General features: G+C 41.7%; 1 protein-coding gene and 1 pseudogene across 1 annotated transcript; one reads left to right on the forward strand and one right to left on the reverse strand.

Annotated features, from left to right (window-relative positions):
• LOC101178908 overlaps positions 1–451 on the reverse strand; it is a 94367-nt pseudogene extending 93916 nt beyond the window's left edge.
• On the forward strand, positions 281–21390 carry FUNDC1 (FUN14 domain containing 1). The gene is made up of 5 exons (XM_003271023.2): positions 281–477; positions 1485–1641; positions 6892–6967; positions 17896–18024; positions 20754–21390. Exons 1-5 carry the CDS (start codon positions 450–452, stop codon positions 20829–20831), a joined length of 468 nt encoding a protein of 155 aa, XP_003271071.1. The 5' UTR covers positions 281–449; the 3' UTR covers positions 20832–21390.
• The last annotated feature ends 510 nt before the right edge of the window (positions 21391–21900 follow it).

Raw genomic sequence — 21900 nt, forward strand, 5'->3', positions numbered from 1 at the left:
AGCCTCCTGACTAAAGTTTGGTCAAGGAGAGAGTCTTTGTCAATACCCAGCTGGTTTTCCCTTTGTACCACCATGTGGCACCCTTCATCCCATTCCTTCAGTCTTTAAGGCTCTTTTAAAACAAAATAATCAAATTCAAGTTACGGAAATTCTAGGAGGGGCGGTCCCTCCCCCTTCCTAGTTGCGGAAGGCAACGGACTACAAGTCCCCTACGCTCTCGCGGGGCTATGATCGGCCCGGCCCTCCCCACATTCCGGAGTTTCGCGCCTGCGCAGAAGGCAGAAGGGCCTGCGCTGAGAGAAGGGGGCGGAGACAGGACTACGCGCCTGGAGTAGGAGGAGGAGGAAAAAAGAGACCATAGACTTCCATCCTGGCCTAGAGCGGCCCTTTAAGTACCAGGGAGAGGAGGGCGGGTGGGGACCACTCCAGAATTGGCCGCTGGCGGTATCATGGCGACCCGGAATCCCCCTCCCCAAGGTGAGCGGCCAGGGCCTGAAGTGGTATCTGGGACGCGGCTCACAGCTCTCGACCTTGCTCCTATGGCACCTCTTCCTTCTCCTGCCCTAGGATTCTTCAAGCTCTATTTTTTTTTTTAAGGCAGCCCCTTCGAGCACCCCCTCCGAGCTAGACTTTTTCCTCCCCTCTCTGCGGAACTCAAGCGGAGAGCCACCCCCACCCCCAGCACAGCCACCCCCACCCCCTGCCTCCTGCCTTACCTTCACCTCCGGCCCTTCATCTCCATCTTCAAATGTATTATTCTTTTTTTTTTTTTTTGAGACGGAGTCTCGCTCTGTCGCCCAGGCTGGAGTGCAGTGGCGCAATCTCGGCTCACTGCAAGCTCCGCTTCGCGGGTTCACGCCATTCTCCTGCCTCAGCCTCTCCGAGTAGCTGGGACTACAGGCGCCCGCCACCACGCCCAGCTAATTTTTTGTATTTTTAGTAGAGACGGGGTTTCACCGTGGTCTCGATCTCCTGACCTCGTGATCCGCCCGCCTCGGCCTCCCAAAGTGCTGGGATTACAAGCGTGAGCCACCGCGCCCGGCCGTATTATTATTTTCTTTTTTTAAACGTCTAGACTCAAGTGATTTCGCTGGGCTCCAGACTAGTTCTCTCAGGAGGACCCCTCCCCACCCCCATTCCTCCCACTGATGAAAATGGACCCTGCTCTGACCTTGACCCTACTAAGGTTTGGAGGTGGGGGTGACCCCTCACTACTGTGTCATTCTGAGTTGGCCCTGGCTTCGTGACCCCAGGCTGGTCCCTGGGCCTTTGGGAAAGCAGATAGGGGTCATTGTTGCAGGGTCCTTTACTCTTGAGGCCCTGGTCTCAAGAATTGAGTTAAATAAAGTCAGTAGTTTCTATGTGGGCCTTTTTAGCTGTAGGCCAGAAGTAATGAGTTGTAACAGATTTTTAAAAAGATGTATAGGACATTTCTGACTTTTGATTGACTCTACATTTATTTTTTGCATTTTGCTATTTTGAAGAATATGAAAGTGATGACGACTTTTATGAAGTGTTGGATTTAACTGAGTATGCAAGAAGACACCAGTGGTGGAATCGAGTGTTTGGCCACAGTTCGGGACCTATGGTAGAAAAATACTCAGTAGCTACCCAGATTCTAATGGGTGGCGTTACTGGCTGGTGAGAACAACGTCTTTTTTCATTAAATTTAATTTGGGGGCCTGACACTGCTGTCCTTTCATACATGGGCAAGAATCACCGTGCACATGCAGTGGGTCTACACTGTTAATTCCAGAAGAGGCTTTTCTCTGAGTTAAAATTGATGTAATCTACATTCCCAGGCTCCCTGTTGGGTTTTGGCGATCCCCTCCCCCGTGCCCACCACTGTTCCTCTCCTCCCTCCTCATCCTTCTTTTGATTCTTTATATAATTTCTCCATTCTCATGTTCAGTAAATGTCGTGGATCTGATTCAGTGATAGTAGATAGGAAGAAATATATGAGTTAATTATATGTAAATTTTTACATTTCATTCAGTGCTAACTACTGAAAAAACCTAAGAAACTCCCACGGTAGAACTGGCCTCTAGTATTGTCAGCCCTGTACAGAGCAGTGTAAAATGCTCAGTATGAATTATTGGTGATGATACAGATGATTCTGTTTTTTGTGGGCTTGTTCAAATTATGATAACTCTTTGAAAAAGAGCTGTAGAACGTTAGTTCTGTGTTTAAAGGTCTGATTGCTTACTTGGTAATATTGTGGAGTCCATTAAGAAGTAGTTAATAACCATCAACCTGACCAGTTAACATTTCAGACCATGGGATAACACAATGGCTACTGTGGATCTAATTCTGTTCTTATAATGAAAAGACTAGCCAGATAACAAGGAGCAGAAACAAATTTGACTATTTTGAAAATGGTCGTGACTGTAGAGAAATTTTGGAGTTAGTGAGGGTACTTAACTTGTGCATAAGCATTTTTTCTTAGATTCTTATTTAAATTCATCTTACATAGATTTAATTGAAATATGTACATGTTTCCACTTGATAAGTATAACGATGAGTTTTTTGATTTGTGTTTTATATGCACCTTGGAATAATGACACACTCCTCTATGCCTTTTTGCAAATGGCATTTTATGATAGAAATACTCATTGTGAAGATTCTGTGGTGCAGAGGTGCGGCATTTATTCGTGATATGTACTTACTAATGCTGCTGCAGGAAAAAAGCCTGCAATTAGAAGAGAGATGCCTGTCAGGGCCTGGTCATTCAGATGATTCTCCACAGGCTGATAGTTTCTCTAGCCCTGTAATTCAGGGTATGGCTCTCTGCTTAAATAAGCTCACAATTTGGTGCCATGGGTGATTGGTTAATGTCAGTCAGGGCCTAAAGCCCAGTCTTAAAACAGACTCAAAAATAATTGAGAATAGAATTATCAAGTCATTTCATTGTTTCTCCTTGGAGACCAGACTCCTTGTAGATGAAGTCCCATCATTGGCAGAAGTTGCTCGGAAAGCCTAGAGACAGAGCAGCAGGAGATAGGTTCATTTTAGTGACTGATGCCATCAAGCAATGGATACACATGCTTGTGGAGCACAGTCCAAGGGACGCTGTGGCTGCTGCCTGCCTTTTCTGTTCCCTTTTCTGAGCCTTTGTTGCTGACATATATACATATATATATGTATATATACATACGTATATATACATGTTTATGTATATATACACACGTATATATACGTATATACACACGTATATATACGTATATATACATATATACGTATATATACACACGTATATATACGTATATATACATATATACGTATATATACACACGTATATATACATATATGCGTATATATACACACGTATATATACATATATACACACATATGTATATATACATACACACATATGTATATATACATACACACACACACACACATTTGGATTATAGCCAGGTGTTGGTCCAGGAGCTGTATAATAGAACTAATAATTATACAGGCGATTTGTTGCAATGACTATATTCAGTGTAGTAAATTTTTGCAATTTTCTTAGGATGTAAAACTGATGTGATATTATGGTGTATATTAAGGAGGAACAGTTAATAGGCACTAACCTAACAAGTTAGCAATTTAGACCAATTCAAGACACGTATAGGAGGCTGAGGAGATTTTATTTAGCTGTAGGTAGCTGTAGGCTTTTGATCATGACAAAAAATTAAAACCATTAGGATGGGTGATTGCTAGGAGAGATGGGAGGTGTCAAGACCAGTTAGAGGGCCCTTAAAGTGTTCTGGAAGCAAGGTAACGATGGATGACCTTGAGAATGGAAAGGAGAAGACAGTCAAATAACATTTTGGAGATAAAGTATATAGAACCGTGGAGGCCAGGTGCGGTAGCTCATGCCTGTAATCCCAGCACTTTGGGAGGCCAAGGTGGGTGGATCACTTGAGGTCAGGAGTTCAAGACCAGCCTGGCCAACATGGTGAAACGCCGTCTCTACTAAAAATACAAAAATTAGCCTGGTGTGGTGACAATGCACCTGTAATCTCAGCTACTCGGGAGGCTGAGGCAGGAGAATCTCTTGAACCTGGGAGGTGGAGGTTGCAGTGAGCCGAGACTGCACCACTGGACTTCAGCCTGAGCAACAAGAGTGAAACTCCATCTCAAAAAAAAAAAAAAAGGTGTAGTATTTGCTTATAACGTACATACACTCTCATATACTTTAAATCATCTCCTAATTACTTATAACACCTAATACAATGTAAATGCTATGTAAATAGTTGCTACACGAAATTTTTTGTGTATGTTATTTTTTATTTTTATTTTTTTAAGTTTTTGTGCCCCAATTGGTTGAACTGTGGATGTGAAACCTAGAGAGGGCTGACAGTATATATATATATCTATCTATCTATCTATCTACACATTTAGATTATAGCCAGGTGTTGGTCCAGGAGCTGTATAATAGAACTCTAATAATTATACAGGTGATCTGTTGCAATGACGTTATTCAGTGTAGTAAATTTTTGCAGTTTTCTTAGGATGTAAAACTGATGTGATACTGTGGTGTATATTAAGGAGGAAGTTAATAGGCACTAACCTAACAAGTTAGCAATTTAGACCAATTCAAGACATGAATAGGAGGCTGAGGAGATTTTATTTAGCTGTAAGTAGCTGTAGGCTTTTGATCATGACAAATTTTTTTTTTTTTTTTTTTGAGATGGAGTCTTGCCCTGTTGCTCAGGCTGGAGTGCAGTGGCACAATCTCGGCTCACTGCAACCTCCGCCTCCTGGATTCAAGCGATTCTTCTGCCCCAGCCTCCCGAGTACCTGGGATTACAGGCACGTGCCACCACGCCTGGCTAATTTTTGTATTTTTAGTAGAGACCGCGTTTCACCATGTTGGCCAGGCTGGTCTTGAACTCCTGACCTCGTGATCCGCCCGCCTCAGCCTCAGAAAGTGCTGGGATTACAGGTGTGAGCCACCGCGCCCAGCCCATGACAAAAAATTAAAACTATTATCAGGATGGGTGATTGCTAGGAGAGATGGGAGGTGTCAAGACCAGTTAGAGGGCCCTTAAGAGTGTTCTGGAAGCAAGGTAATGATGACCTTGAGAATAGAAAGGAGAAGACAGTCAAATAATGTTTTGGAGATAAAATATATAGAACTGTGGAGGCGAGTTGTGGTGGCTTACACTTGTAATCCCAGCACTTTGGGAGGCCGAGGCGGGTGGATCACCAGAGGTCAGGAGTTCAAGACCAGCCTGGCCAACATTGTGAAACCCCGTCTCTACTAAAAATACAACAATTAGCTGGGTGTGGTGGCGGGCACCTGTAATCCCAGCTATTCGGGAGGCTGAGGCAGGAGAATTGCTTGAACCTGGGAGGCGGAGGTTGCAGTGGGCTGAGATGGCACCAGTGCACTCCAACCTGGGTGACAGAGCGAGCTCCATCTAAAAAATAAATAAATTAAATTAAATTAAATAACAACAGAAATTTATTCTCTCACAGTTCTGGAGGCTAGAAGTCTGAAATCAGGATGTCAGCAGGGTTTGTTCCTTCTTGGAGGCTCAGGGAGAAATCTGTTTTATGTTTCTCTGCTAGCTTCTGGTGGTTGCCAGCAATCCTTGTCTTTGTCTTTTTTTGGTTTTTTTTTTTGTTTTTATTTATTTATTTATTTTTTTGAGACAGAGTCTTGCTCTGTCACCCAGCCTGGAGTGCAATGGCGTGATCTCACTGCAAGCTCCGCCTCCTGGGTTCACGCCATTCTCCTGCCTCAGCCTCCCGAGTAGCTGGGACTACAGGCGCCCGCCACCACGCCCGGCTAATTTTTTTTTTTTGTATTTTTAGTAGAGACGGGGTTTCACCATGTTAGCCAGGATGGTCTCGATCTCCTGACCTCGTGATCCGCCCGCCTCGGCCTCCCAAAGTGCTGGGATTACAGGCGTGAGCCACCACGCCCGGCCTCAAGCAATCCTTGTCATTCCTTGGCTTGTAGACGTATTACTCTAATCTCTGCCTCTGTTGTCCTCACATGTCGTCTTCCCTCTGTGTGCATCCTTATCGGATTAAAGGCCCACCCTGTCCAGTATGATCTCATCTGAATTCATTACATCTGCAGTGGCTCTGTTTTCAAATAAGGTCACATTTAGGGGTTTTGGGAAGGATGTGAATTTTGGGGGGACACCATTCAACCCAGTGCAGAAGGCTAGAGTTAGAAATATAGGATTCATTTGCACAGTGTGGATCTGGAATGCTGAAGGGAATGTGAGCTCACTGAAGGAGCGAATTAATCACAAAAGAAGTATGAGCTGACACACAGGGTAGATGAGACACAAAAACGTTTAATATAAAAATAGGTAGATACAGATAAAGAGGCCTTTAGAAATGTGGGCTGGAGTATAGTCATTGAGTGGAACAACAGCTGGACCTGAAAGGGTAAGAACGCTTTAGATAGGTAGAGCTAGGCAGAAACCCCTAGAAGCAGGGAGATTAATAGCTTGAGCAAAGGTGATGACCTATTTGGAGGTTAATGGGGTTGGAGCCGAAGGTGGGGGTCAACCAGGTGTATGGACCATCTTGACTGTATTAAGCAAAACATCACTTTTATTACGGGAGGTTTCAGCTTATACAAATGTAGGAGGAGTATAATGAACCCGAGTACTTGTCGTTATTTTAGTAGCTGCTCTTTTTTTTTCTATAAATTCCGCTCCTCTTCTCTCCGTCCCTTATTTTGAAGCAAATTTCAGACATTATAGATTGTGCATTTTTGACTAGCCTGTATAACTAAGGGGTTTCTGAGCAGGTAAGGGATGTGATCAAAAGAAATGCAAAAACATAAGATTTTATTAGGAAAGCAATGAAAAGTAGAAGAGGGAGAGGGTTTAGTACATAATTGATTGTTTTCATCTTTTGTTATTTCTTTGATTAAAGGTGTGCAGGATTTCTGTTCCAGAAAGTTGGAAAACTTGCAGCAACTGCAGTAGGTGGTGGCTTTCTTCTTCTTCAGGTATGTCAGAGCTTTAAGCACTTGCCTTTGTTTTCATAGAAGGTGGAATTTTTCTTTTAGGCATCAGTTTGTGGAAGAGCTACAATGAGTTTTGGAAGCTGACTTTTGTCTTGAAAGATAACAATTTAAATACTTCTGAGTTATTAAGCATAGATTGATCCCAGCTATTAAAAAGACAGCCATTGCCGGGCGCGTTGGCTCACGCCTGTAATCCCAGCACTTTGGGAGGCAGAGGCAGGCAAATCCCTTGAGGTCAGATGTTCAAGACCAGCCTGGCCAACATGGTGAAATCCCGTCTCTACTGAAAATGCAAAAATTAGCTGGCATGGTGGTGCACGCCTGTAGTCCCAGCTACTTGGGAGGCTGAGGCAGGAGAATCGCTTGAACCCAGGAAGCGGAGGTTGCAGTGAGCCGAGATCATGCCATTGCACCCCCGCCTGGGCAACAAGAGCGAAACTCTGTCTCCAAAAAAAACAAAACAAAACAAAACAAAACAAAAATCCATAATCTTATATCTGAGGCAGATTTGAAGTTTCAGTTTTGTTCATATTCTTATATGTATAAGATCTAAAAATGCTTTGCCATTAGAGGATGTTTATCAGGGCATTATCTGGCATTCATGTCTGTTTGGCATATATTTTTTCAAAAATATCATTCCTTGAAGATAAAATATAGTAAATCCAAAAATTGAAAATCTCTACAAATGAATGTGAGCAGCACTTTTAAAGATACAGAGAACTGTCAGTTGTACTAGATTTTAAAAATGATTGATGTTCGTGGCCACCGAAATCTGAATTCAGCACCTAAGCCATCGATCATGTAATAACTAGTGTAGTTGTAGTACAAGGGGACTGTATTTGTATGTATGAAGCACAGATTTTGAGTTGTTCACTAAACAGCCTTTTAAAAATATATATGTTTTCTTTCTCTTGGTGACATTATTAGGATTAATTGCTTATTACTTGTGGTAAAAGGTAAAAAAAAAACATGATTAATACCTAAATTTAGTTCTTTGGATGAATATGCCAGCATTAGTACAGATGATAATTTTACTTAAGCTGATTTTGACTTGGTTTTATATGGAATCAAGAGCATATTTTATTCCATAGCTATTTTGAAGACTCAGTTGTCATTTCTGTTAGTGTAAAAGGGTACTGGACTGAAGCAGAATTTCCTAAAATGTTCACAGAATGGAGAGATGTGTATATTTTAATCCACTCTGCATGTCAGTTTTTCAAAAGTCCATTTCAGTTCACTCAATATGCACCATTCAAATCCACATTTTGTCATTGCCACCTCCCACTTTTCCGCATTTAGTCCACATAGTCTTTGAAGTTTTTAAGGCAGAACAACATAGGACCTATCTGCATCAAACCAGTTTTTCCCACAAATATGACTAACCTTGAAAACTCAGTAGAAGGAAAGTGAAAAGGGAAATAAAGTAACAAATGGCTTTTAGGCTAATTGCCTAATATTCATTAGGCCCACTTTCATATTTTTGTGACCTTTCTTATATTTAAAGGTAAATATTAGTTTATTTAGAACTTAAAGCTTTTCTAGTAACAATATTAAGTGTTTTCCAATAGATATTTATTACACTGCCATCTTAAAGTACACAGTCTCTTCGTTTTAATTTTTTGCAGTTATACGTGCTTATAATTCAAAGGGCCAAGTACTTGTGCAAGGCTTGTTACAGATTAGAATAATCCTCCACCTCTCTCACTACCCCCATTTTTCCATCCCTTGAGACATCCAGTTTGAACTCTTAACTGATTCTTAAGGTAGTTATCTCTTTTTCCCTAAACAAGTTAATTGGACATTTCTTGATCTTTCAGTTTTAGGTGTGAACTATTGGCTTCCCATTATGGAATAGGAAAATTTAGCTGTCATTTATTGACCTGTTTTGTTTTCCCTACACTTCTCCCCCAAATCTCACATACCTGAATGCTTTCTTCCCTCTCCCTCAATCATCTGAGTGTAGTTACTTCCCTTTTTTCATAATTGTGTTAGATCATTCATTATATGGAGTTCACTGAGATTGATTACTTGGAGTTCACTGAACTTCTTGAACCTGTGAATTTATGTCTTTAATCATGTTTGGGAAGGTTTTGGCCATTATTTCTACTAGGGAGTTTGGGATTTTTTTTTTTTTTTTTTGAGACAGAGTCTTGCTCTGTCGCCCAGGCTGGAGTGCAGTGGCGCAATCTTGGCTCACTGCAACCTCCGCCTCCCGGGTTCAAGTGATTTTCCTGCCTCAGCCTCCCAAGTAGCTGGGATTACAGGTGCCTGCCACCGCACCTGGCTAATTTTTGTATTTTTAGTAGAGACGGGGTTTCATCATCTTGGCCAGGCTGGTCTAGAACTCTTGACCTATTGATCCACCCGTCTCGGCCTCCCAAAGTGCTGGGATTACAGGCGTGAGCCACCGTGTGCGGCCGGGATTATTTCTTTTTTTCTTTCTTTTTTTTTTTAGACAGAGTTTCGCTCTTGTTGCCCAGGCTGGAGTGCAATGGCGTGATCTCAGCTCACTGCAACCTCTGCCTCCTGGGTTCAAGCGATTCTCTTGCCACAGCCTCCCAAGTACCTGGGATTACAGGCACCTGCCACCACACCCGGCTAATTTTTGTATTTTTAGTAGAGATGGGGTTTCACCATGTTGGCCAGGCTGGTCTCGAACTCCTGACCTCAGGCAATCCACCCGCCTTGGCCTCCCAAAGTGCTGGGATTACAGGCGTGAGCCACCGCACCTGGCCAGGATTCTTTCTTTCTTTCTTTTTTTTTTTTTTGAGACGGAGTCTTCCTCTGTCACCCAGGCTGGAGTGCAGTGGCGCGATCTCAGCTCACTGCAAGCTCCGCCTCCTGGGTTCACACCACTCTCCTGCCTCAGCCTCCCAAGTAGCTGGGACAACAGGCACCCACCACCACGCCCAGCTAACTTTTTTGTATTTTTTTAGTAGAGACAGGGTTTTGCCGTGTTAGCCAGGATGGCCTCGATCTCCTGACCTCGTGATCTGCCTGCCTCAGCCTCCCAAAGTGCTGGGTTTACAGGTGTGAGCCACCGCATCTGGCCCAGGATTATTTCTTTAGACACCTACTAGTTGTGTAAATCACCTTTCATTGTCGTATGTATCAAATAGTTCATCAGATTAACCGTCTGGGCAAACTTGGTCCCAGAGTCATTTGTCCTGTTTGCTTTCTAGGCCTGGTATACAGCCCTCACCCTGGAATCTCTCTTCAATACCTTCTGGATATTCCCTTTTTGTTTTGGGTTGTTTCCTGTATGTTATGTCTTTTGTTTGTTTGTTTTTTGAGACAGTCTTGCTCTGTTGCCCAGGCTAGAGTGCAGTGGTGCAGTCTCACTCACTACAAACTCTGCCTCCTGGGCTCAAGGGATCCTCCTGCCTCAGCCTCCCAAGTAGCTGGGACTACAGCAGGCGTGTGCCACCATGCCCGCTAATTTTTGTGTTTTTGTATAATAGGGAGGTCTTGCTATGTTGCCCAGGCTGGTCTCGAACTCCTGGGCTCAAGCATTCCACCCGCCTTGGCCTCCCAAAGTGTTGGGATTACAGGCGTGAGCCACTGCACCTGGCCTATCCTATGTCTTGATGTATTCTCTTGTTTTGGTGGACGCATCCTCCAATGGCTTTCGTAGAAAATGAGAATGGGAACTATAGTTTTTGAGACTTTGCATGTCTGAAAATTTCTTCATTTTATCCTCACATTTGTTTGATAATTTATTAATAGCTGGGTTTAGATATTGCTCCATTGTCTTCTGACTTCCAGTGTTGCTGTTAAAAGTTTAAAGTAATTCTAGTTTCTGAACGTTTACATGTGTGGGGTTTTTTTTTCCTTTCAGTAAATGCTTATAGGATTTTCTTTTGTCCTCAGTATTCTGATTTTTCCCAGTGATGTGCCTTACTGTGGGCCTATTTTCATCCACTATGCTGGAAACTCAAGGGGCCCTTTCAGTTTGGGGAAATTTTCTTTATATTTATTTAGTTAATGATATCCTGCTCTTTAATTTTCCCATCTTTTTTTCTGTAGTTCCAGTTATATGGATCTCCTAGACCAGTTGTCTAATTTTTCTTTCTTTATTTATTTTACAGTTTTAGACTTATTTTTAATTTTTTTTAAATAGAGATGAGGTCTTGCTATGTTGCCCAGGCTGGTCTCAAGCAATCCTCCTGCCTTGGCCTCCCTAAATGTTGGGATTACAGGCTTGAGCCACTGTCTGCTTGGCCTAATAATTTTTTTTTTCATTCTTAGATTTGGTAGAACACTAATAATCTTTTCAATTTCCACTTCCATCTTTTTGGTCTATTTTCTGGGAGATTTCTTCAACTTCAACAACTTTTTTGTTGTTGTTGTTTTTGTTTTTGTTTTTGAGACAGAGTCTCACTCTGTTCACCCGGGCTGGAGTGCAGTGGTGCGATCTTGGCTTGCTGCAGCCTCCACCTCCTGGGCTCAGGTGATTTCTTCACCCCAGCCTCCCAAGTAGCTGGGACTACAGCATGCGCCACCATGCCTGGCTAATTTTTTGTATTTTTAGTAGAGATGGAGTTTTGCTATGTTGCCAGGCTGATCTTGAACTCCTGAGCTCAAGCGATCCACCCACCTCGGCCTCCCAAAGTGCTGGGATTACAGATGTGAGCCACCATGCCCGGCCGTTGTTCTTTTAATGTAACTTTAGCATTCTGTTTCTTGCTTTTCCTTCATGGATGCAATGAGCAGTATCTTTTTTTAAATTTTTTAATGGCTAATACTTGGATACTTTTTTTTTTTGAGACGGAGTCTCACTCTGTCACTTAGGCTGGAGTGCAGTGGCCCGATCTCAGCTCACTGCAAGCTCCGCCTCCCGGGTTCGCGCCATTCTCCTGCCTCAGCCTCCCGAGTAGCTGGGACTACAGGCGCCCGCCGCCACGCCTGGCTAATTTTTGTATTTTTAGTAGAGACGGGGTTTCATCGTGTTAGCCAGGATGGTCTTGATCTCCTGACCTCAGGTGATCCGCCCACCTCGGCCTCCCAAAGTGCTGAAATTGCAGGTGTGAGCCACCGCGCCCGGCCTTGGATACTTTTTTTTTAAGAGATTGGTGGGATGTATTTATTATGTGTGACTTGTCCTCCCCCAACCCATTGTTTCAACCAATGCAATGGTTAGAAGACAGTCCCTTCAATAAGACTTTTAGAAACACATCGTATTACTGGAGCACTAACATTCTTGGAAACCATTTTAATTGCATGTCTATAGACCCAGAAGGTTTGTGAGAGATGGTATAGTTGAATGTCTTCTCTAATTCGAAGATAGAAGGTTCTTAGAAAGTGGCAGAGACTGATAGTTTTCCTTAAATCACCAGATGCTAGTTGAAAGTGACTGCCTTAATAGACTGCAGGTTCAGAGTGTTGATCCAAATAGTCTGTCCTACAAGCAATTCTTAGCATCTACACAGAATGTTCATCTAGCAGTTTATTTTTTCAGCTTTACAAACAACTCTGCAGTGACTAGCCATTTATATACATCTTTGCACACTTGTCTAAGACAAAGCAAAAATATACATATTTAGGCCAGGCGTGGTGGCTCATGCCTGTAATCCCAGCACTTTGGGAGGCCGAGGCGGGCAGATCACCTGAGGTCAGGAGTTCGAGACAAGCCTGGCCAACAAGGTGAAACCCCATCTCTACTAAAAGTACAAAATTAGCCGGGCGTGGTGGTGCGTGCCTGTAATCCCAGCTAGTTGGGAGGCCGAGGCAGGAGCATCATTTGAACCTGGGAGGCAGAGGTTGCAGTGAGCTGAGATCACGCCATTGCACGCCAGCCTGGGTGACAAAAGCGAAACTCTGTCTCAAAAATACACATACACACACACACACACACACACACACACATATGTTTAAGCCTCTTGATTGTCAAGTAGCCTTCGAGAAAGTATTCCCACTATCCCCATATGAGAGGATCCGCCAACTTTTCCCCCTTTTCATACCGTACTCTTGGGGTTTCTTTTTCTTTTTTTTTCTGAGACAGAGTTTCACTCTGTTGCCCAGGCTGGAGTGCAAGTGGCATGATCTTGGCTTACGGCAGCCTCAGTCTCCCAGGTTCAAGTGATTCTCGTGCCTTAGCCTCCCGAGTAGCTGCAATTACAGGCACACACCACTGTCTGGCTAATTTTTGTATTTTCCGTAGAGATGGGGTTTCACCATGTTGGCCAGGCTGGTCTTGAACTCTTGGCCTCAAGTGATCCGCCTTCCTCAGCCTCCCGAAGTGCTGGGATTACAGGCATGAGCCACCGTGCCCAGCCTCATACTGTACTCTTTGGAAGGGAGTCACTGTTTATAGCCCACATTTCAGGAGTGTAATTATGCTCCACCTTTCTGAAGGCAGAGTAGCTACATAAATTATTTAGAAATAGTCTATTGGAAGGTTTGTCTCTTCTTTTATTTATTCAGTCATTTATTTATATCAATATGGACTCATGGATATTTATTTTATACTTTGTTTTATAATCTAATGCTCTTTTATTGCTCAAATTTTACCAGCTTTGGCCATTAAGAGCTCTTTCAGTTGTGCATTATCTTTTTTAATCTCTCTGAGGACATAAATGATCAAGCTTGTGTGTGTGTGTATGTGTTTTAAGCTTCTTCCTACCAAGTCCCTGTTTGTCTAAGGTGTTTTGTTTCCCCTCCCCCACCTTTTTCCTGCTTGTTTATTTTGGTTTCTAGTTTACCAGTTAAAGGCCTTCCTCCATGTCTGATGATCCTTGGTTGTCTGCTCATATTTAAGAATTGAGCACTAAAAGTTGATGGAAAGCTCTAAACAATATGGACGTGTGGATGGGGCTTTCCATTCTCTGGGAAATCTGACCAGTCCAAGAAAAATGATCTAAAGATAAGGAGTTGGGGGTGGGCAGAATTTCCCGCAGTGAAACAGCCCAGTTAGATCAGCATATGGTGAAGTTCACAAGCAAAAAGCCCCATCTACCTGTTCAGAGCTTTCTGGCCGACATGAATCTTTATCTGAAAGCCTGGTGTGTGTGTGTGTGTGTGTGTGTGTGTTTTCTGGAAACAGTCTCACTCTCTGGCCCAGGCTGGATGCAGTGGCGTGACCATGGGTCTGCAGCCTTGAACTCCTGAGGCTCAAGTGATCCTCCCACTTCAGCCTCTCAAGTAGCTGGGACTACAGGTGCATGCCGCCATGTCTGGCTAATTTTTGTATTTTTTGTAGAGACAGAATTTTGCCATATAGCCCAGGCTGGTCTCAAACTCCTGGGCTCAAGCAGTCTGCCTGCTTCACCCTCCCAAAGTGTTGGGATTATAGGCGTGAGCAACCGAGCCTGGCCTCTGGCATTATTATTTATTTATTTATTTTTGAGACAATCTCCGTCACCCAGGCTGGAATGCAGTGGCGGGATCTCAGCTCACTGCAGCCTCCACCTCCTTGGTTCAAGAACCGCCTCCTGATTCTTGTAACTCAGCCTCCTGAGTAGCTGTGATTACAGGTGTGAGCCACCACGCCCAGCTAGTTTTTTGTGTTTTTAGTTTCACTGACATAGTTTCACCATGTTGGCACGGCTGATCTCGAACTCCTGGCCTCAAGTGATCTGCCCACCTTGGCCTCCCAAAGTGCTGGGAGTACAGGGGTGAGCCACCATGCCTAGCCCCTGTCATTATTATTTTTAGTGTCTCACTGTGTCGCCCAGGCTGGAGTGCAGTGGTGTGATACTGGCTCACTGTAGTCTCTGCTTCCTGGGTTCCAGTGATTCTTTTGCCTCAGCCTTCCAAGTAGCTGGGATTACAGGCGCGTGCCACCACACCCGGCTAATTTTTGTATTTTTAGTAGAGATGGGGTTTCACCATGTTGTCCAGGCTGGTCTTGAACTCCTGGCATTAGGTAATCTGCCTGCCTCTGCCTCCCAAAGTGCTAACATTACAGGCGTGAGCCACGGAGCCCGGCCTGAAATTATTTTATTTTATTATTATTTTTTTTAACTTGGAAGCTTTTATCCTAATGAAAGTACTTTACGTAATCCCGTTAAATATTTTAGTGTTACAGGAAGTCAGATGTTCAAAAAGCAGTCATCACTGCCCTATTCCCTCCCCAGTCTGTTGGCTTGCATTTCCTTGTAGTTGCAGATGAATTTTGTGTGGACAAGACTGAATTGGGTCCTGCATGTACTGGTTGGTTAAGTTGGTTGTACCTGAACCCCACTTGGGTCAGATTGCTTATCCTTGGTCATCTCTGTACTGGAGCAGGGTGCTCAGTTTAGACTGGTATTCTTCGGTTTGATCAGAAGTGTACTTCTCAGCTGGGTGCTGTGGCTCACTGTAATCCCAGCACTTTGGGAGACCAAGGCAGGAGGATGGCTTGAGGCCAAGAGTCCAAGACCAGCCTGGGCAACATAGTGAGACTTCATCTCTCTCTCTCTCTGTCTTTTTTAAGGCATTAATATCTTTAGCATCTCAAGGTTTTTCATTTTCCCTGCAAGGGAACAGATTCTCAAGGGAATTTGTTCAGTGATGGTAGATCACTCCAGCATCAAAGATCATTCACTCGTTAGTAGACATGGTAGGTTGGGTCCTTTGGGATAATCTAGCCCATCCATTTTGTTGCTGAGAGTCATTATTTGAGCCAGGTTGGTTAATACAGCTTTTGAGATTTAGTCTTTATTCATTGTCTTTGTTATCATTTATTTACCATGTCTCACTCATCTGGCATTAGTTGGGACTCTAGGGATGTAGAGATTCACAGCCCATATGGTCAGTGCTGAGCTAGAAGGGTGTGTTTAGTGCTGAGAGAGCAGAGGGAAGATGCTCTGTCTGCTTGGAGGTGTTAGGAAAGTCTTCCAAAGAGGCGTTAGTATCTTTAGCATCTCAAGGTTTTTCATTTTCCTTGCAACTGTTTGACATTTTCCCCCAAAACGTAGAGGATTCTTTAAACTATAAAAAATCTTTATCTCAGATAACACTGGGTTTACTAATTATCAGTGACAAATGGCTATGTAAAAATATTTTGTGTATAGAATGCTGTTTGTGAGAATTTGTTTAATCTGTCTCATTAAAATGGTTTCCTTTATTCATTTGCTGGGGATTGGGGGGTGGATAAGGGGTCTCACCCAGGGAATATAGTTAAGGTTTTTTTTTTGTTTTTTTTTTTTTTTTTTCAATTTCACTACCAATTTAACTCATGGCATGAAGATTAGCTTTTTAAAAAAAAACTTTGTAACTTAAAATGTTAATCTTGAAAATGTCAGTTGAATTGGGAGTTGCTGATGAGTGGTGGCATAGATAATATTTTTGTTCTGCTGGGCGCGGTGGCTCACGCCTGTAATCCCAGCACTTTGGGAGGCCAAGGCGGGTGGATCACGAGGTCGGGAGATCGAGACCATCCTGGCTAACACGGTGAAACGCCTTCTCTACTAAAAAACAAAAAATCAGCCGGGCGTGGTGGCGGGTGCCTGTAGTCCCAGCTACTCGGGAGGCTGAGACAGGAGAATGGCATAAACCTGGGAGGCGGAGCTTGCGGTGAGCGGAGATCGCACCACTGCACTCCAGCCTGGGCGACAGAGCGAGACTCCGTCTCAAAAAACAAACAAAAAAATTTTGTTCTAACCAAAAAATAAAGCCATATACATACATAAAATCTTTGTACTTCTCACAAGCTTTGGATTAAGAAGAAATGTTAAGATTCAGCAAAAAGTAAAATTCTGCAAAAGCTTCCAAGTAATCAACTATTTTGATTACTTAGTGCAAGCCAGTAAGAAGTCTTTTCAATTTATATGTAGAAAAGGCTCCTTTCCTAAGGTTCATCATTACCTCCAATGCCTGTGACTCAAATTGCTGTATCAGATACTACCAGAAAAAGCCTTCACTTGCCATTTGATTTGATCACCAGTGTTTTGCTGAGGCTGGAGTTTGAAGGGATAGTGGATGAATAAATACAAGAAGAAATGCAGATAAACAAATTCTTCTATGGAGTCATTCACAGACAAAATAGAACCTAAGATTTCTAGTCAGCCTGTTTATGCAAAATCAGATATTTTTATTATTTAAAGTATTTTCTGTGTGGCTAAAAGTCAGTGTGTTCATTCAGGGTGCAAATGGCAAAAAAAAAAGTGATGCACTGAAAAATTACAAAGAAAACATAAGCTTGACAGAAGTGATTTATAATGGTATATATGGCTATTTTATTATTTAGAGGCACTGAGTTACTGGACTGGCTTGCAAACACACTGTTGTTCCTGTTCAGATATTGCAGTCTCTCAGTAGTACCATATGATAATTTTTCTTATGATAGGCATTTAGCTATAGTTTTATTAAAAGGATTTATGGCATGAAACTTGTGTAGAGTGCAGTTTGTTTTATATTCTACTTTCAAAAGCAATTACCAGAAAGTATTCTTAATTTAAGTAGAGAGAGCTATTTAAAATACTTACCAGGCTACTTAAATTTCTTTAGTGATCTAATAACTGATTGGCTTATGATCCCTTATAATTAAAGATCTATTTAATTAAAGGGTATTTTTAAATTAGCTATATAATCTAGATAATCTCTGTATCTTTTTAACTAATTCCCTATTCCAAAAGGTGTGACAGAATGATAGTATAGTTAAAAGACAGTTTTTGGAATCATTTTCCCATCATGTACTAAACACTGTTCATCACATCTAAATAATTAGTTACTTACTTATGCTTAATGTCTGTTTTCACTAACAGACCTGAAGCTCTCTGAGGATAGGGGCTTATGTCTCCCTTATTCAGTACTTAGCACAGGGTAGGCACTAGTGTCTGTTAAATGAATAAACTAGTGGAGAAAAAGCAATTTCTTAGCTATAAGTTTTATAGGTTACTAGAACTCTTAAGTGTTTATATATTCTTGGCTATTATAGTCAGCAACCTAGTTGGTTTAGTATTGATAATTTTTATTATTTTTTTTTGCAGATTGCTAGTCATAGTGGCTATGTGCAGATTGACTGGAAGAGAGTTGAAAAAGATGTAAATAAAGCAAAAAGACAGATTAAGAAACGAGCGAACAACGCAGCACCTGAAATCAACAATTTAATTGAAGAAGTAAGATGATATATAATTTTGACTTTTTTTTTTTCCTTTTTTTGGTTAATGGGAGAAAATGTGACCGGGGGGATTACTGTCTTTTTTAAAAATGGTGTTTTTGGTTATATATCTAGAGTGTTAAGTAAAATTTGAGATCACACCACTGCTTAAATCAGTCATTAATTTTTTTTTTTGGTGGTTAACATAGATTCCCCTGCCTATCTCTAGCTCGCTTTGATCTTGTTGTAAAAACTAAGAACATTCTTTTCAACATATTTCCTCTGCCTTTATAAATGAGCATGTACAGGTGTAGTAAAACTTAAAAGTACACATTTTTTTTCTTGAGGATAGTTTGAAAATATATATGTTTTATTAATATGATTAATATATTTTATTAATGTTTTCAGGTGTAATTTGACCCTTTACTTTTGTACTCTGTTTAAAATGGAATTGAATACTTCCTTGCCTTTGTTTTTGTTTTATCCTTTTACCTCCCTCAACTTTTTAGTTTGGAAAAATTCAAACCAGTTAAAAAGTTGAAAGACAAATATAGTGAATATCTCAATACCCTTCATCTATTCACCAAATTGTTCATGATTTGCCGTGTTTACTTTATGTGTGTGAGTGACACACACAGATAATTTTTCTTCCAAACTATTTAAGATGTCATAACTTTTCATCCCTAAATACTTCAGTACGTATCTTCTAAGAGTACAGATATTCTCTTATACAACTATGAATACGCCCCCCCTTTTTTATTTTTTTACTATGTGGGACCTGCCACTTCAGAAACTTTTTTTTTTTTTTTTTCTTTTTTGAGACGGGTTCTCGCCCTGTAGCCCAGGCTGGAGTGCAGTGGCGCAATCTTAGCTCACTGCAACCTCCGCCTCTTGGGTTCAAGCGATTCTCCTGCCTCAGCTTCCCGAGTAGCTGGAATTACAGGCACGCGCCACCACACCCAGCTAATTTTTTGTATCTTTAGTAGAGACAGGGTTTCACCATGTTGGCCAGGCTGGTCTCGAACTCCTGACCTCGTGATCCACCCACCTCAGTCTCCCGAAGTGCTGGGATTAGGGGCCTGAGCCACTGTGCCTGGCCAAATGCCATTATTAATTAAAAAAAAAAAAAGTAACATGAGATAATAGTATTTCCTTTCTTTGTTTGTTTTTTTGAGACAGGGTCTTGCTCTGTCACCCAGGCTGGAGTGCAATGGTGTGATCACAGCTCACTGCAGCCTCGAGCACCTGGGCTCAAGTGATCCTCCCACCTCAGCTTCTCAAGTAGCTGGGACTACAGGTGCATGCCCAGCTAATTTTTATATTTTTGTAGAGATGAGGTTTTGCCATGTTGCCAGGCTGGTCTCAAACTCCTGGGCTCAAGCAGTCTGCCTGCCTCAGCCTCCCAATGTGCTGGGCATTACAGGTGTGAGCCACCACACCCAGCCAGTATTTTCTAATATACAGTTCATATTAATATTTTTCTATAAAATATCTTTTATGGCTTTTTTTTTTCCCAATTAAGAATTATATGCCAGGTACAGTAGTTCACTCCTGTTATCCCAGCACTTTGGGAGGCTGAGGCAGGAGGATCTCTTGAGCCTAGGAGTTTGAGATCAGCCTGGGTAACAGAGAGAGACCTTGTCTCTACAGAAAATACAAAAATTAGAACGTGGTGGCATGCACCCGTAGTCTCAGCTACTTGGGAGGCCGAGGTGGGAGGATTGCTTGAGGCTGTGAGACATGATTGTGCCACTGCACTCCAGCCTGGCTGACAGAATGAGACCCTGTTCCTACCCGCCCCCCCCCAAAAAAATTATATGTTGTTTTCGGTTATCATGTCTATGAAGTCTCATTTAGTCTTAAACAGTCCTTTCATCTGTTAATTTTATTCCCCTATCTTTCATGGCACTGACATTTTTGACGCCTCTAGGCAGAATATCCCACAGTCTGGCTTTGTCTGATGGCTTCCTCATGATTTTATTCTGGTTAAACATTTTACCAAAGTAATTTGTTTTGGTTTTGATCCTGTACATTTTTTTTCTGTTGGCTAAATGGACTATTAATAAATACCATTGTGCCTGCTGTGACAATTTATTAAATAATCTGTGTTAATAACTTGATGATGTGCCATTCATCTCTACCTTACAGGTAGATTTCTTTCTACTTGTGAGATTATTGCTGCCCATATACTTATTATCTCAATAGCCAAGGAGCTTACTGGGCATGACTGTGTTCTGTAGGCTCCTTCAATTAGTCAGGGACATTTCTGGGATCTTGCATGCTATTGGATACCTGCAGTAGTACGTGCACAGGAATTTTTGCTGAATATTTACTGAATTGAAGAAAATAGCTGAAACTGCTACTTGGCTCTGGATTCAGTAAGAATTTTTTTTTGTGCATCCTTTTATTGTGGTAAAATAGTTATACAAAAATTTTACCAGTTTAACCATTTTTAAGCATACAGTTCAGTGGCATTAAGCATATTCACATTTTTCTGCAATCATTACCACTGTCTATTTCCAGAACTTTTTCATCATCCCAAACTCTGTGCCCATTAAACACTAATTTTCAGTTTCCCTCTCTCCCCAGCTCTTAATGATCTGTATTCTGCTTTCTGACTACTCATATGAGCAGAATCATGTAATATTTGTTCTTTTTTGTCTACCTTATTTCACTTTGCATAATGTTTTCAAGGTTCATCCCTGTTGTAGCATAATTAAGAGTATTTTTGTTTAAACTTTGTTTCAGGCAACAGAATTTATCAAGCAGAACATTGTGATATCCAGTGGATTTGTGGGAGGCTTTTTGCTCGGACTTGCATCTTAAGGACATGAATATTCTCCCATAATGGATTCAACCATGAGAAGAGAAGTGGCAGCAATAAGGCAGTCTCTCAACAGTCATACTGCCAGAGTCTCTAGGTCAAGGAGAAACAACTAGCTGGACAATACTCAATTCACAACTTAGCGTTTTGCCATCTGAAGCTTGGCAAACTAGTATCTGCTGTAAAACAACCTATATGGTATGTGAACCATAGTATTCCTGAGCAAAATATGGCTTTCATCGCTTTGTAAAAATTTGCATCTGTTTAGAAACTAGCCTATAAAATATCACCATTGGATGTAGATATGGAGAGAAAGGAAATATGTTGGGTTTATTGCTTAGTGAAATGTTCTCTTTTTCTTTAAATAAAATGTTCTTCATTGTGTTTTATGGTATGTGTCTATAATTTAAAATTTGTATTACAGTTTGCGTATTAAGGCTGACTTTTTTTTTTTAAGATATGTTTCCAATAAGTTAAAAAACTGTAATACCCTTTTGTGGAAAGCTTTAGAAATGATATAATTATTAAAGATATTAAACAGACTCTGCTGATGTAATATGATACCAATTTTTATGTTTTTTTTTTTTCCTGGAGTTATTACTTTGTTATAAGTGTAATAATTGCACATTTCTTTTTTTTTTTTTTTTTTTTTTTGAGACGGAGTCTTGCTCTGTCATGCAGGCTGGAGTGCAATGGCATGATCTTGGCTTACTGCATCCTCCGCCTCCCAGGTTCAAGTGATTCTTGTACCTCAGCCTCCCGAGTAGCTGGGAGTACAGGCACGTACCACCAAACTTGGCTAATTTTTGTATTTTTAGTAGAGACGAGGTTTCGCCATGTTGGCCAGGCTGGTCTTGAACCCTTGACCTCAGGTGATCCGCCCGCCTTGGCCACCCAAAGTGCTGGGATTGCAGGCATGAACCACCATGCCCAGCCATAACTGTACATTTCAAAAAAGGCTCTTCTAAGGATATACTACAACATGTCTAAAGCTCTTTTTTCTTTTTTGATGTCTATAGTTTTAAAAATATCTTCTTATATGTAAGCTTCTAATTTTTTTGTTTGTTTATC

Source organism: Nomascus leucogenys, chromosome X (genome assembly GCF_006542625.1).
Source record: "Nomascus leucogenys isolate Asia chromosome X, Asia_NLE_v1, whole genome shotgun sequence".
Classification (NCBI taxonomy): domain Eukaryota; kingdom Metazoa; phylum Chordata; class Mammalia; order Primates; family Hylobatidae; genus Nomascus; species Nomascus leucogenys.